We start from the raw sequence: 14009 nt of genomic DNA, 5'->3' as shown, positions 1-14009 counted from the left end.
TCAGTTCCAAGCATACCAAAACAACATCAATTATCAATTCAATTGAGCTTTATGTATAAAGTGCCAAATCACAATTACAGCTGCCTCAAGGTGCTTTATACTGTAAGGTAAAGACCATACAGTGAGAAAACACCAAAAATCAAACAGCACCCTAAACAAGCACTTTGTGGAGGTGGGAAGGAAAAACTCCTTTTAACAGTTAGAAGCCTCCACAGAACCAGGCTCAGGGAGGGGCAGTCATCTGCTGCGGGTGAGGAAAAAGAGTAAAGAAAAAAGAAAAACAGAGCATAGGGAGCCAGGAAACAATGCAGACTGAGGGAGAAGGAAGACAAAAATGTAACGCCATGCTGCAGTGGTATATAAACACATGGGGGATGAAAAGAGGCAAGTGGAGAAGAAGCACTCATTGCATCACAGGAAGTCCCACAGCAGTCTGAGCCTATAGCAGCGTAACTAAGGGATGGTTCCGGGTCACCTGATCCAGCCCTAACTATAAGCTTGATCATGAAGGAAAGTTTTAAATCTAATCTTAAAAATAGAGAGGGTGTCTGTCTCCTGAATCCAAGCTGGGAGCTGGTTCCACAGAAGAGGGGCCTGAAAGCTGAAGGCTCTGCCTCCCATTCTACTTTGATTATTCAAGACTTTGTATGTGAGGAGAGCCAATGAAGAGAAGCCAATATGTTCCTGTTAGTAGCCTCATTTTAGCATTCTGGATTAATTGGAGGCTTTTAGAGAGCTTTTAGAATAACCTGAAAATACAAATGAAAAGCCTAGAAACAATGAATGCACGATCAATGGACGGAACCAAGATGTCTGGGGCACATACACAGCTTCCTTCTAGCTGCTAGATGGTTGACTGAATATACTGCTGCACATTCAATAAATAAGTTGCTAAAGGGTTTTAAACAAACCACCAGTGAACAGCTAGGGTAGGGATAGGGTTAGGCTGCATAAGAGTACCATGCTGAAGCATAAGCATGCATACTTTCAGACACTGGTAATATGTTGCCTTTAAAATCAACTCGCTGAAATGCATTTTGGCCCTAGAGAAATTCTGGTACAAATTTTGTGCCATATAAAGGGGAGCATATGAACCTGACCCTAGCCCTACCCCAAACCTAAAAAAGTAGGTGGTGACCTAGTAAGAAAATCACAAAGTTAGCAACATTCTGCTGCAGTACCATGTGCTGCTAACAGCTTTAAAAAAGCTAAGATATAAAAAGAAAGTGGACTAAATGTTCCTGATGTGCTGTCTCCCTCAGGCAAACTTTCACAATACCATCTCAGTACATGTTGTAGCTCCGTCCTCCCCTCATTGTTAATTCCCTCTGTCCTACCTTTGCTGAAATAGCTCTTGCGGATGACATCCAGGTGCTTGGGCCTGTCCTCCATGGTGAAGTACCGCTGGTGGTGGATATCTGGAGTGCGGAGCAGCTCTCTGGGCCCTGATGGCTTCACCTGCTCTGCCTTCAAGGCAATAGCTTGCTCTAGCAGGCCCAGGTTCCCCCGGGTCATGTCGAACATCTCTGACTCGTCTGTCACTACAGAGCGCTGCGAGAGGCTGTCTTCATCATCGCGCTCATCATCTCCATCCACATCATCAAAGTCTTTGTCCTCTGACTTATCTGATCGCACCTCGATAATGTCAGGAGAGGCTGAGGATGAAGCTTTGCGGATTTTGTAGTTCTCCCCTCTGGGAATGGGGAAGTAGTCCTCCAGTGGACTGGCCCTGTGGGAGCTGTAGCTTAAAGGAGGGCTGGCCTTGTAGTTCTGAAGTGAGCTAGGCTTATGAGAGTTGTCTAGTGGACTGCCTCTGTTCTCAAAGGGACTTGCCCGGTGTGAGTTGTAGTCCTCCAGAGGACTGGCCCTGCGGTCTTCAGTCTTGATGTGTGTTCCCTGAGCTGCTGCGGTGCTGGTGATGGTGTGGATGGCAGTTGGCACATCAGAAACGGGCAAAACATGGTCCCTGTGCTGCTCATCATCATCTGTTGGAGTGCCCTGCCTCTCCTGCATTGGCACTACCATCTCTTCTTTTTCATTGTCTTCACCTTTGAACTGTTCGTGCAGGTAACCTTCAGTCAGATAGTCTCGGCTCATGTGGTTGCTCACGTCTTCATGCTCCTCTTGCTCACCCTCCACATCAGCTGCTTCCTTCAGCAGAGCAGATGACTCCTCCACTGCTTGAACTCCGTGTGCCACCTCCTTGTCTTCCTCTCCCCCTTCATTTGTGTCCCCCTCCTGCTCGTCCTTTACTTCTTCACCCTGTTTAACTGCCACAGTGACATCCTTCTCAGTCTCCATAGCAACAGTCTGCTGAATAGCCACACTCGGAGCATTGTTGTTGTTGACTCGGCCCAGGTGGAGGAGAGAGTTGGCCACCTCTTCAGTGCTCTGTGAGGGAGAGTGACACTCCTGGGCTGCAGGTGCCGCTGCTCTGAGCTCAGGCTCGATGATCACACACTCCTCCTCTGTGGGAACAAAGATGAAGAGGTCAGAGCAGTGACACAGAGGAAAGTGTGAGTCATGCAGTGACTTCAGGCTGTTGTCAGCAATATCTTTATCATTATTTGCATCACTTTTATGCCTGCTAAGTCATTCAGTGTGTACTCAGAGTGATATAAAAACAAGCTGCTGTTGCAGATCTGTGGATGTAAAACCATCTGTTGATAGAGAAAGGAAATCACTCACAAAGCCCTCGTGCTCCTAGCAGTCAGTAAGAAGCAAGGCTATGCACCTGTGCCATGTTTGTGACCCATAAAGTACATTTTATAACTTGTTCTTTTGAGTTTATCAGGTGCATTAACATACACCGTGATCTTCTCCATGAATTCATCTTTTCTCTAAAGGCTAACTCTATCACAATCAGTGAGGCTCATGGACTTTTTGGCCCCAGATTATGACTCTCAGGAGGTTCTCAGGTTTAAAATATATTTAAAATGTAAATTATTTATGGTAAGACATACACACTGGTTAGGATTAAACTTAATCTGAATGTATTAATTAAAACAAACCCTAACCAAAGTGCATATTTTGACAGTTGTTAAATTCCACTTATTTAGAAAAAGTATCACTCAGCCAGAGGAAAAACATCCCTGATCTTATAACCTTCTACAAACCCTTCTGCAAGCTACACTGCAAGCGACCTCCATCCCATCATGGCGTTTCTGACTTAATGCCATATCTGTTGTCACTGATACCTGCTCTCTCCTGTGCTGGAGATCTTGGTGCTGCTCAGAGAAGAACCAACAAAGCCATACACATATACATTTCTGCAAATGGAAACACCAGTCTTCTTCGACTGTAGTCCTGACTGAAATGATGAAGCAGGTAGTGAGGAAGCTGAGTGGGGTCTAATTAAGACACTCTTGTGGGAAATGTAGTATCCAGCAATTTGGAAGCTTGACCCATCCAAGAATTACAATCAGATTATCTTGGCCTTAAGCTGCTTTGATATTGAAATATGATGAAAATGTGCTCCATGTGATTATTTTTCAATACTCTGATTACTGCTCTTTGTTATCAGGAAGCAAAGTTTTATACCTTCATCAGCTGCAAAGTTCTCCTCCTTCTGATACGTCTCTTCCTCCTCTTTCTGTTGTGTCTTCTCCTCCTGTTCGTTTGTCTGTCCATCCTGCATAAGTTCTGTCATTTCCTCTCTCTCCTCCTCCACACTTGTGTCCCTCTCCTCCACCTCCTCTTCACCCTTGGTTCCTTCTGTTTTGTCTCCATCTTTCTCTCCCTCGCCCTCAGCCTCACTGCTGGCATCACTCTCTGCACTGAAGCCCTCATCTAGGGCTAGTTTCAGGGGGTGGGACTTCCTCTTGGAGGCAGGCCGTTCTGTTTCCTGTTCTTGCTCCTGCTCTGCCTCTGCTTCTTCAAGACGGCGCTTTCTTGCTATGGGGCAACCCAAAATGCTTGTGAGGGAGAAAGAGGGGAGACAAGAAGAAAAGGGAGAGAACAGAATCAAGAATATCAAGCTGGGCTGTAAGTGAAAGCACACTCTAGCATGCCTAACATAACCACAGCAGAAGGAGGCAGGGTGTTTTTTGATTTAGAAAGGATGGAGCTGCTCTTTTAATATGAGTCAACACGCCTGAGGGGGGCGCCATGCTAGCTCACTCAGACATCACAACCAATCTCAGCCAATTGAGTGGAACGTTTAATGAACAACTTGTATGGAGAGGCGGGCAGGCAAGGCAGCAGAGGGTGAAATCCAATAAACTCCTTCTTACGCTCACCTGGGAGACACTCAGGGAGTCTGAGGGACGATCTATAAACAAAGTGCATCTCAAAATTGCCTGCTGAACAAATACACATGTAAACAGATAGCTAATATCTGCCCCTCAATAAAGAGGAGTCACAAACCAGTGAGCTGCCCCGAGTCTCCCAAGATCTCCCAGGGCGAACGACACAGACGATGAATGGAGGGAAGGGGAATGAGGCTGGAATAACACCTGAAGAAATCACATTTCACCGCTGCCCACTGAAAGGTTTATTACTTAGGTCTAGATTTCGATGCTCTGGTATGCGATATAATGAATGTGCTCTCTTTGCAATATGTTTTGGCCAGAATCTTTAAAACTCCTTCACACTGTCTACTATCTGTAATTTAAATAACAAAGAATCAAACTGGTGCTGAGGAATCCGAGAAGCTTTGCATTTTATTCTAAAATTCTACTTTTTAGGTTTTTTATTTCTATTTTTATTTAATAGAGAATCATAAGGAATCATAAGGATCATAAGGGGCGGGAGAACGAGATACATTTTAGGATTGAAAGATCCATCCATCCATTCATTTTCTTCTGTTTATTATTTTCAGGGTCATGGGGGTGGGGGTGGGGGTGGGGGCTGTGTATTTTTTCTGGACTTGCCTCCATTCCTTGCTTTTTCTCATCAGCTACTCAAAAACACTTTTGTTGATTTCTTTAGATCTGAATCTAAGTAACTGATTCTCCACTACACCCTTCTTCATTACCACTGTCATTTTAAAGACGGACCATTTGGCTCATTATCAGCTAATCTGTGACTTGACTAGCTTTGCAATATCAACACTGCAAAACTAAAAGATTGTTGCTTAGCTTACCTCTGCTTAACAAATGGAAACACGGGACAACATTTAGCCTGGCAAAGATAAGTAATTAAATTGATAAGCACCTTTAAAGCTGATTAATCAAGAAATAATTTGTTGGTCTATAATCTGAATAGCACTGTTTCTTGGCCAGGAGATATTACATTGTAGAGTCGGTGAGGATGCTGGGAAGCCACCACAACCTTCCAAAATAGAGTCCAGGACAAAAGTCTCCAAAGATCACATCATTGTGGTTTCAAAGTGTTGTCTGGAAGATTTTGTTGGAAAAAGCCATGGATGGCTGTTTCACTCAGTTCTATTCTTTGTGCTAAGCTACGCGAGCCAGCTGCTGGCTCGAGCTTCATAATTAGCACACAGATATAAAAGTGGTATTGATCTTCTCATCTAACTCTCAGCATCACAGTGAGTAATGCTGAACTGTTCCTTTAAAAGAACAAAGCAGATGGACAGAGAACAGAGAGGACAAACAAGACTGGGACGAAGGACAGAGAGAGACAGAGGGTGGGGTTTTTAATCTGCCCTACCTTCTGTGTCGTGAGTATCTCCCACTGATATGGCCAGAGCCATTGCATCCAGGGGTGGGGCAGCTGGATGGGATGGATGGAGGTTAGAGATATGTTTAAGACATGGGTGCATTTTAGTCCCTGTGCAGTAGCAATGATAAAGACAGGCAGTAAATAAAAAAGAAGAGGTCAATTAAAATAAACAAAGTAAAGTGAAGCACAGACATGCAATCTGAGCATACATGTTACACAAATGCATGTGCACAAAGATACGCCCCCACCCTTCCACCAGACACACATAATGCATGAATGCAGGTGGCATCAAGCAGGAGAAAACATAATATTTTATGTCATACATCAACCCTAGCCTATATCCTGTTACTACGCAAGATAAGGATCAGCCGGGACCTGCTGTAATTTCCCCTGCTCTGCTCTCTTCACCAGTCATCATCATCAGTTCTCGCTCACTCTGTTTCCTCTCTCTTTCTCTCTCCTTTCATTCAGGTTGCTATGACCCCTCAGGATGGCTCATTTCAATTCTCATTAACTTCTCCCAGCAATTGCCCTTTATTACTCCAATTATCCTTATTATTAATTTCACTTATTAAAAAATGCTGCATTTGCATTTTAAATCAGCCACTCACTGGCCTCTTTTTTTTTTTTTCTTAATCCCAAAACCTCAAGTATTTTTTTGGAGTGCTGAGTAGAGATCAATGCTCGGAGGTGAAGTGTGACAGAATGAGAGAGGATGAAAAAATCATCTAGAAGGAGGGCAAGGAAGGGCGATGATTGGCTCTGTGGCCCCTGAAAGCTGGTGCCTGGGTGGGGGGAACTATGGAGAGGAGGTAGGGGCAGGAGAAAAAACAAAACAAAATAACAGCCTTTCACAATCTTCTCTTCTTGTGCTGTATCCTTTGATCAGATGGCAAAAACATCATACTCCTCTTTCATTGCATCTACTGTACGAGTTCGTAGCAGGAAACAGCAAAAGGCTGCAAGAAATCAATAGCAGCCTGTTGGAAGCACTGACCACGGACTGAGAAGTGCTGATAATGAGAAATAGAAAAAGAAGAATATACAGCATCATCTAAAGAAGCACCGTTAGTGGGTGTGTGAGTGCTGGGGGGGGAGGGGCTTGGCGGCACACATAAAAGAACTTTATGAAAGGGATTTGCACAAAGATGAAGGTGTTTCCTTACCTCAGCTCTTGTCCTACAAGCTCAATAGGAACTGAGAGAAGGGAGGGGGGGTTCATGGGGAGGGAGAACAAAGATGAACAACTGCTCAGAATGCCGCACTGCTAAAAGAAACTCAGATCAATAAATCACAAATGCATACGAATCCCATGAGGATTCCTCATAGAGGCTTACACACACACGTGCAAAAAAAAGAAAAAGAAAAGAAAAACAAACGTACATGTTCCTGAGTTCACACATACACATCTGCATGCAAAACAAACAAGCAAACATACTGTATGAATAAGGCACACACACAGAAAGCCTAAATCAGCCAAACTGCACAGCACTGTTCAGAGAAAGTGACAATTATATGCAGACTTCAGCAATAAAACATGATTAATTGTTACACTTTAGTTACCATAATTGGGCAAAAGAAATTAAAAGGAAAACTGCCTTCATCAAGAGAAAACTGCACTTCTTTCAGGGCCAACTTATAGTAATTGCCTTCAAAACATAAATCAAGCTCTGCTCCCAAAGAGCACACGCACACATGCCGGCTGTGGCATCGATTGGAAGCTGAGTGATAGAATGAGTTTTGGAGAAATATCCTATTTTCATTTGGAGCCAAAATGAAAAAAACAATAGGATCTTGGAGAATTCAGTTTATCACATGCATTAATCACATGTCAGAAAGAGCCTGGTATCAAGACACACTAAGAGCTCTAAAGACAAACTAAACATACACACACACACACACACACACACACAAGTTCTGTGTGTGTGTGTGTGTGTGTGTGTGTGTTTAGTTTCTCAGTCTTTCATCATACACTTGGAATGACTGGACGCCTTCTGAACGCCCTGTGAACTGTTGCTTTGCTGTCTCGTTTCTAAACATCAAACACACATGCGAACACAAACACACAAAGAAACACACACATATCAATATATATATTTACACACTCATTCAAGGACACATTAAATTTACATGTAGTTGTACACCCACTGGCTTTGTAACAGGCATAAGTACATGTGCACTATAAAATATGAAGTTGCAAAGACTGTTATTTTTCTAAGAGCTGTGACTCAGATGAAATGCATCGATATTATTTATCTGTGCAGTGGACATTAGCATATACACATGCAGTGCACACAAACCCACTGGCAGATGGGTGACAAAGTTTGCTTCCACGGTTTGGGTCCACTCACACCCTTAGAGGGGAAGGGTCACTGGTACGAGGGCTCACTGAATGGTTTTTTAATGAGGATGAAAATGATGAGGATCACGCTCTGGCCTTACCAGATGTCAACATAACTGAACACCTGTGGCGGGATTTGGAGCAATGTGTAAAGACAGCACTCTCCAACACCATCATCAAAGCACCAGAGATCTTTTGGGAGAATGTTTACAGTAGAGTTGCAGAGATTTGAAGAATCAGTAGCCCAACACCTCAACAAGACGTATACAGTAAGGCCAGATTTACTAATCAGCATTTAATTCAAAGCACTTTGAGACATTAATAAGACTAGCAAAGCACTACACACATGCCAGTCCATTCCAGCCACTGAAACAATTCAAAAGGACCAAAATGAGCAGACCCAGTGAGGGCCTGTGTTTCTCTTTGGAAACAACACCACAGTTAAGATCAATGACAGGCAGCTGAAGGAGGATCAATATGTTCTAATATAAGGACAAACTCTAGTGTTAGAAATTGCTGGAGACTGTTTATCCAGAGAAGGACTTCTTTATCCCCATGTCAGTGACATTACAGCCACTGTGCCCCTTCCCAAAATGTGTGCATCATTGTAGTTTATTTGTTTCTCTCCGTGCCCTGTGAGGCAGCAGGTACTTATTAAAGTAAAAGGAAGGAATCTGACTCATGGCCATCTGTGGGTAACAAATAAAGAACTTCTGCAAAACTCTGGATTACACTCAGTGGCACCTGAACAGCATACTGTGAGATTAAGACACTGATCTAAGACATTTCAGATGTGAGTCACTTTAATTAGTTTTATTTGGACAGACATGTCAATATGTTATGTGTTAGATCTGATACTACAGAGAAGCTGTGATGTTGGAGAGCTGTGCGTGTGTATATACTGCTGAGTAAAGACACACAGAAGCCTCCTCATTCACTGCCTTTGTCACCCATCTGAATGCATGAACCCACACACTCTAGTTAACCAGCAGGAGTGAAGCTTGGCTGTGAATGAGCGTGTGTAAATATAACTGCTGCAGACTGAGCCTGAGTGACCAACACTCACCTCTGATTCCCTTGGACCGAGTGCGAGTTCGCTTATCGTCACCCTCTACACTCATCTGTGAAGAAGAGGAGAAGACACAAGCGGAGAAGTCAAAGAAGAGGAGAGGAACCATCAGAGGTCATTTCTTAATGATCTTACTGTTTTCCAACATACATACTCAGTTAATTGCACTTGTCTTCGTCTGCTCCACAGCAACAACAACTGTAATAATCCACAGTCAGGATGTTCCCATTAAAACACACCAAATGGAGCTCTGACACAATGAGATGATCATATCTTTAATGCTCCTTCCCTTGCCCCTCCTCACTCACTTTAGTATGCTTTAAAAACCTTAAAGCACACTAGAGCCGACAACGGTCTCATTTAGACTACGATGAGAGCAGCATGGTGTAGAGAGAAAAAAACAAACTTGGTTGTTCAAGCTACTTTTTAGATCCCTCCCCACCCTCACCCCTCACACACACCTCCCATCATTCCCCCTGTAATTTCCTGCATCTGAGTGGTGTTCATGATTGTAGTCTGTAGAGAGGCAACAGGCGGTGGACGCACAGGGGCCATGGCCCCTGTAAGCAGAGGGACTGACAATCATAACTATGCTGAATATAATAATAAAGCAAAAACACACAGGCTGCCAGAAAGCCACTGTAATAACCCTTTTAAGAAGAGGACTTTGGTGTGTGCATGTGTGTGTGTGTGTGCGTGTCGGGTCTGCCACTAACTCCTGGCTCAGCTTTTAAAGCACAAAGGAGCAGGTGTTAACCCTGCTACCTCACACGCACGCACGCACGCACGCACGCACACACACACACACACTGACCACACCTCCTCAGCATTACCTCTCCGCACTGAGCACTACTCCCAATGCACTCTAAAGCTATCAGATGCTTTTTAGACACAATGGAGCCATTAGCTTTGATTACTGGACTCTGTTTTTTTTTTCAAATCGCAGGTCTACCCCTTTTTCTCTCTTTCTGTCTCACTCTTCCTCCCTCCTATACCCGTCTACCACCCTTTTATCCCCCCAGTTGCCTATACTCCCCTCTTCATGCCCAGCCACTTAGCTGCTTTGTTGCTTCTCTATAGTGAAGTTGGCACGGCCACAGTGAGATTCAAACACGGGGTCCCTGTTTCTCTTCGTCTTTTTCTCCTCCTCCTCTCTCTGTTTGGCAATGCCCCTTTCCTGCTAATAGACTACTTATGAAAAGAAGGAGGGAAAGAGGGATGAGAGGAGGATGAAACACGCTGTTGTTGTTTTTGTTAAGGGCTTTTTTTCCCCCTGTCTCCCGAAGAGGGTGCGCTTCATTCATTAATGTTTAGTATTTGGCCGGAGGTACAGGTGCAGGCACAGGCCCCTCCCTTCCTCTGTGAGCATCCACCGCCTTGCCTTGCCCTGCACTCCTCTCTTGCTCTCTCTCTCTCTCTCTCTCTCTCTCTCTTTCTCTCTCTCTCTCTCTCTCTCTCTCTCTCTCTCTCACACACACACACACACACACACAGACTGTCTCTTGCCACTCTGGCTTCAGCTCTTTTGATCGAGCGCTTAGTGTGGAAGTCATGCAACAAGCACCAGCTTTGTGCCCTGCCTGAAGGGAGCAGTTGACTCCTTCTGTGCTCCACTCACAGTACTGTGTGGGAAGAGGAGCGGATGAGTGTGCAGTAATGACTTCTCGGTCAATGTGTGTATGTGCTTTTAGCCTACACAAGTGTGTGCCTGCCTGTGTATAGCTCAAATCCATTTCCTTACACTCAATTGTCTGCACTTGTTTGAATGAGATTGTGAAAGGAGCAGACATGGAATATAAAAAAACACATTTGCAAGGTGCTTGTGCTTTACTTGGGTGTTTCAGTGCTACAGTGTTTTCCTTCTCACTATCTCTCAAAAATAATATTGTTCATCTAACACCACTAAATTTAGAAAGTGGAGCAGCTTGTCTAATTTGAAAAATTAAGCATTGCCTTATAGCAACAAAGTCCTGGGTTCAAATCCACCATCTGGCCGGGACTTTCCTGTGTGGAGTTTGCATGTTCTCCCCGTGTCTGCGTGGGTTCTCTCTGGGTACTCGGTACCCACAGTCCAAAGACATGCAGTCAGTGGGGTTAGGTTAACTGGTGATCCTAAATTGCCCTGTGTTATTCCTGCAACAGACTGGCGACCCCCACTTCTCACCCTAATTAGCTATGAGTAACAGAGTGAACAGGAGTCAGCTAAGACTAATAGCTAAACAAAATAACAAGTGGGTAAAACAGTCAGCCAGAAAAAAGTGGCTAAATATGTGTCAGTTAACTAAAACAAATGGATTAAAGAATAAATATAGTTCGCTAGAAGAAACTACTAAACAAGCGGCAGTTAGCTAAAAATACTAATTTTATATTAGCTAACAGGTAAAATAGCTAGAAGAATGACTGAACAATAGAAAAAAAACTCAAATTATGGAAATGTAGTTAATAAAGTGGTGTATGGGTAAAGTAGTCAGACTGGCTAAAACTATTTGCTTAACAGGAGAAAAGGTCAAAAGTGTTGTTACATAAGCTTCAGAAAGGTAGAGCACAAATTATTTTACTCTTAACAGATTACTTGTATGCTTTTGCCTACTTAACAGGACTTTTTCTTGTGTATAAATTTGTATTTATTTGTATTTATTGCCTGATAAGGCATATAATATCCTAATAATAATAATACCCATACATTTAATTTCATTAAACAGTAGAGTGCTCTTTTCCCCAAACTGTCACATTGAAAATGTTTATTTACCCAAACCCAACTTTACTGTCTTAAATGACAAAAATGGATTTGGCTTCAAAATTGACTGAAAAGATTAATCAGTCATCAAAACAGCTGCAGACTCCTTCCCTTTGAACGAAGAGGCTAATTGAAAAATCAATTCCTCGTTTCAGCTCTAATCGCTACTTTTACTTAACCAATATGATATGATTACTTTTTCCATCCGTGAAGAAGAGTGTGGCCACAGCGTGTGAGAGGCAGTGGTTTGCTAGAACAGCTTTGTGTTCTAACATATGTTTAAAATCCACCTTTTTGTAACAGTGCAAATTTAAATTAATCCAAAGTTAGAATTGAAATGTGATTAAGAAATTTAATAAAGGCTACAAGCTGATGAATCAAGGCTAACGTGAAAACAGATACACAAATATGCCATGTTCTATCTAATTGAATTTTATTAGAAAGAAGATGTTTGTGTATGTGCTAGACAAAATGTGCGTGTATGAGACTGAACTACACATTCTTGCTTCATAAAAAGATGATATACTATTCTGTTACCGCTGTACTTCTTCCTCTTCTTCCTTCGCCTCCTCCTTACATTGATAGGCATTGGATGAATCAAAACCTGGACTGAAAAGGGCTCCCATTGCTTTCATGTTTGTGTAACCATAGCTACGCACATTTAAATAGGTAAGCACATCTGAGTTCTCCCCTCTTTCCTGTCCTTTTTCTCAATTCCAGCTCATTAAATTTGTATGAACACAAAGTCACTGCAAATGAATCCAGATGCAGCCAGGCAAGCATTCACCTGATTTTTATAATCCTTTTCAAAAGGTCCTTTTTAAAGGTATGTTCAAAACTTGTCCTTTACCTTGCTTTCTTTTAATTAGACTCCTTGAACATTGCACCTATGTAGGTGGACCTACACAGCACCAGCAATGTCTTATGCACAACAGAGGAAGGCTGAGAAAGAAAAAGAAGGGAGAGTGAGGAAAATGTGAGAAGGAGGTAGTGTGTCAGTCTGTGAGTGCATGGCAGCGTGTGCATATGCGTGTGTGTGTGTGTGTGTGTGTGTGTGTGTGTGTGTGTGTGTGTGTGTGTGTGTGTGTGTGTGTGTGTGTATTGGGGTTTAACTAGTATGAAATGTGGCAGCAGAAGAAGGAGAAAAAGAAGAGGTGGAGGAAGAGGAGGAGGAAGATGCAGCTCGTCCCTACAGGCTGTGTTGTACATTATCAATTATGTCCTTCTTTGTGTGCAGGAGGACCTCAGCTCTGCTCTGCATTCTGACAGCTCTATGTAAATGGCTGGCTGGGGGCAATGACTTCAGAGAGAAGGTCACCCTCTGTCCCCTGGTGCACATAAATGACTCTTTTATTCATTTTCAGGTTTACAAGAGTAGATGAGGAAAGGAGGGGGTTAAGGTGGGGGTTGCGACACAGAGAGAGGAGTTGGAGGGGGAGCGTTTGCAACTGCCAGAGAAGACTGACATCTCCAAAAATCACCTGCAGCTGCCAATTAGAGGTGGGCCCTGCAGTTCCCTCGACAGGCGGAGTGCGCTGCACGGCCTCCATGTTGGACCATCGCACGTCTAGCTTCTTGACAGCCTCACTTTAATGATTCAGAGTACATAGAGAGGAGGGAGTATGCGAAAAGACTGAGCATGTGTGACTGCATAATGGGTCAGCTGCTGTCAGAGGTTTGCCATTTACAGTATGAGTCATCCTCATGTGATTTCAAGGTTTGTAACTAAACATCTTTTCGGTGCTAATACTCAGTCTGTTTCATCTATCTCTGCTACGAGTCCAAAAAGATAATAAGAAGGTATCATAAGTGGCAAGCCCAACAGAGAGAGGCCTCTTCACATGATGTAGTGTTTGAAAGCAGCGCATCTCTCTCCTCCTCCTCCTCCTCTGTCCTCCCTCAGTAGCAGAAATCAAACCAAATCAATAAAAGTCATCTCTTTAGATGAACCCTAGCCATTGGGGGGAAGCAAAAGCACTTTTACTGGGCCCATGGGGAAACAACCCCCACTCCTCTCTCTTTCAGTCGCTCCTCCATCTCTTTTTTGAGTGTCACTCTCAGTTGCAGTTCAGAACAAAAATAAAAAGTTGGTCCTAATGATGACATTTGAAACTAATTCTTAGAATTTTGACATTTTCTAGGAATTTCCCCTCAAAGCTAAGACATGATCCCAGTAAAGATAAAAGTTATTTACAAAGCATCTTAACTTTTTAAAGAGCTTCCAAGGTGGAAAACTG

At 43.3% G+C, this 14009-nt stretch overlaps 1 protein-coding gene across 7 annotated transcripts in view; it reads right to left on the bottom strand.

Annotated features, from left to right (window-relative positions):
• myt1b (myelin transcription factor 1b) overlaps positions 1-14009 on the bottom strand; it is a 52991-nt gene that overhangs the window by 28740 nt on the left and 10242 nt on the right. For 6 of the 7 annotated variants that reach the window (XM_030733035.1, XM_030733036.1, XM_030733038.1 and 3 more), the window contains exons 3-7: positions 9033-9087; positions 6792-6822; positions 5614-5676; positions 3541-3914; positions 1338-2468 (exon numbers count right to left, since the gene is read on the bottom strand). In XM_030733035.1, coding sequence (XP_030588895.1) covers positions 1338-2468; positions 3541-3914; positions 5614-5676; positions 6792-6822; positions 9033-9087 — 1654 coding nt within the window. Of the gene's footprint in view, positions 1-1337; positions 2469-3540; positions 3915-5613; positions 5677-6791; positions 6823-9032; positions 9088-9189; positions 9207-14009 lie in introns of those variants that run through there. The other variant, XM_030733040.1, reaches the window with a different exon arrangement.

The sequence above is a fragment of the Archocentrus centrarchus genome, chromosome 7 (assembly GCF_007364275.1).
Source record: "Archocentrus centrarchus isolate MPI-CPG fArcCen1 chromosome 7, fArcCen1, whole genome shotgun sequence".
NCBI lineage: Eukaryota > Metazoa > Chordata > Actinopteri > Cichliformes > Cichlidae > Archocentrus > Archocentrus centrarchus.
This window is presented reverse-complemented; position numbering and strand designations above follow the sequence as displayed.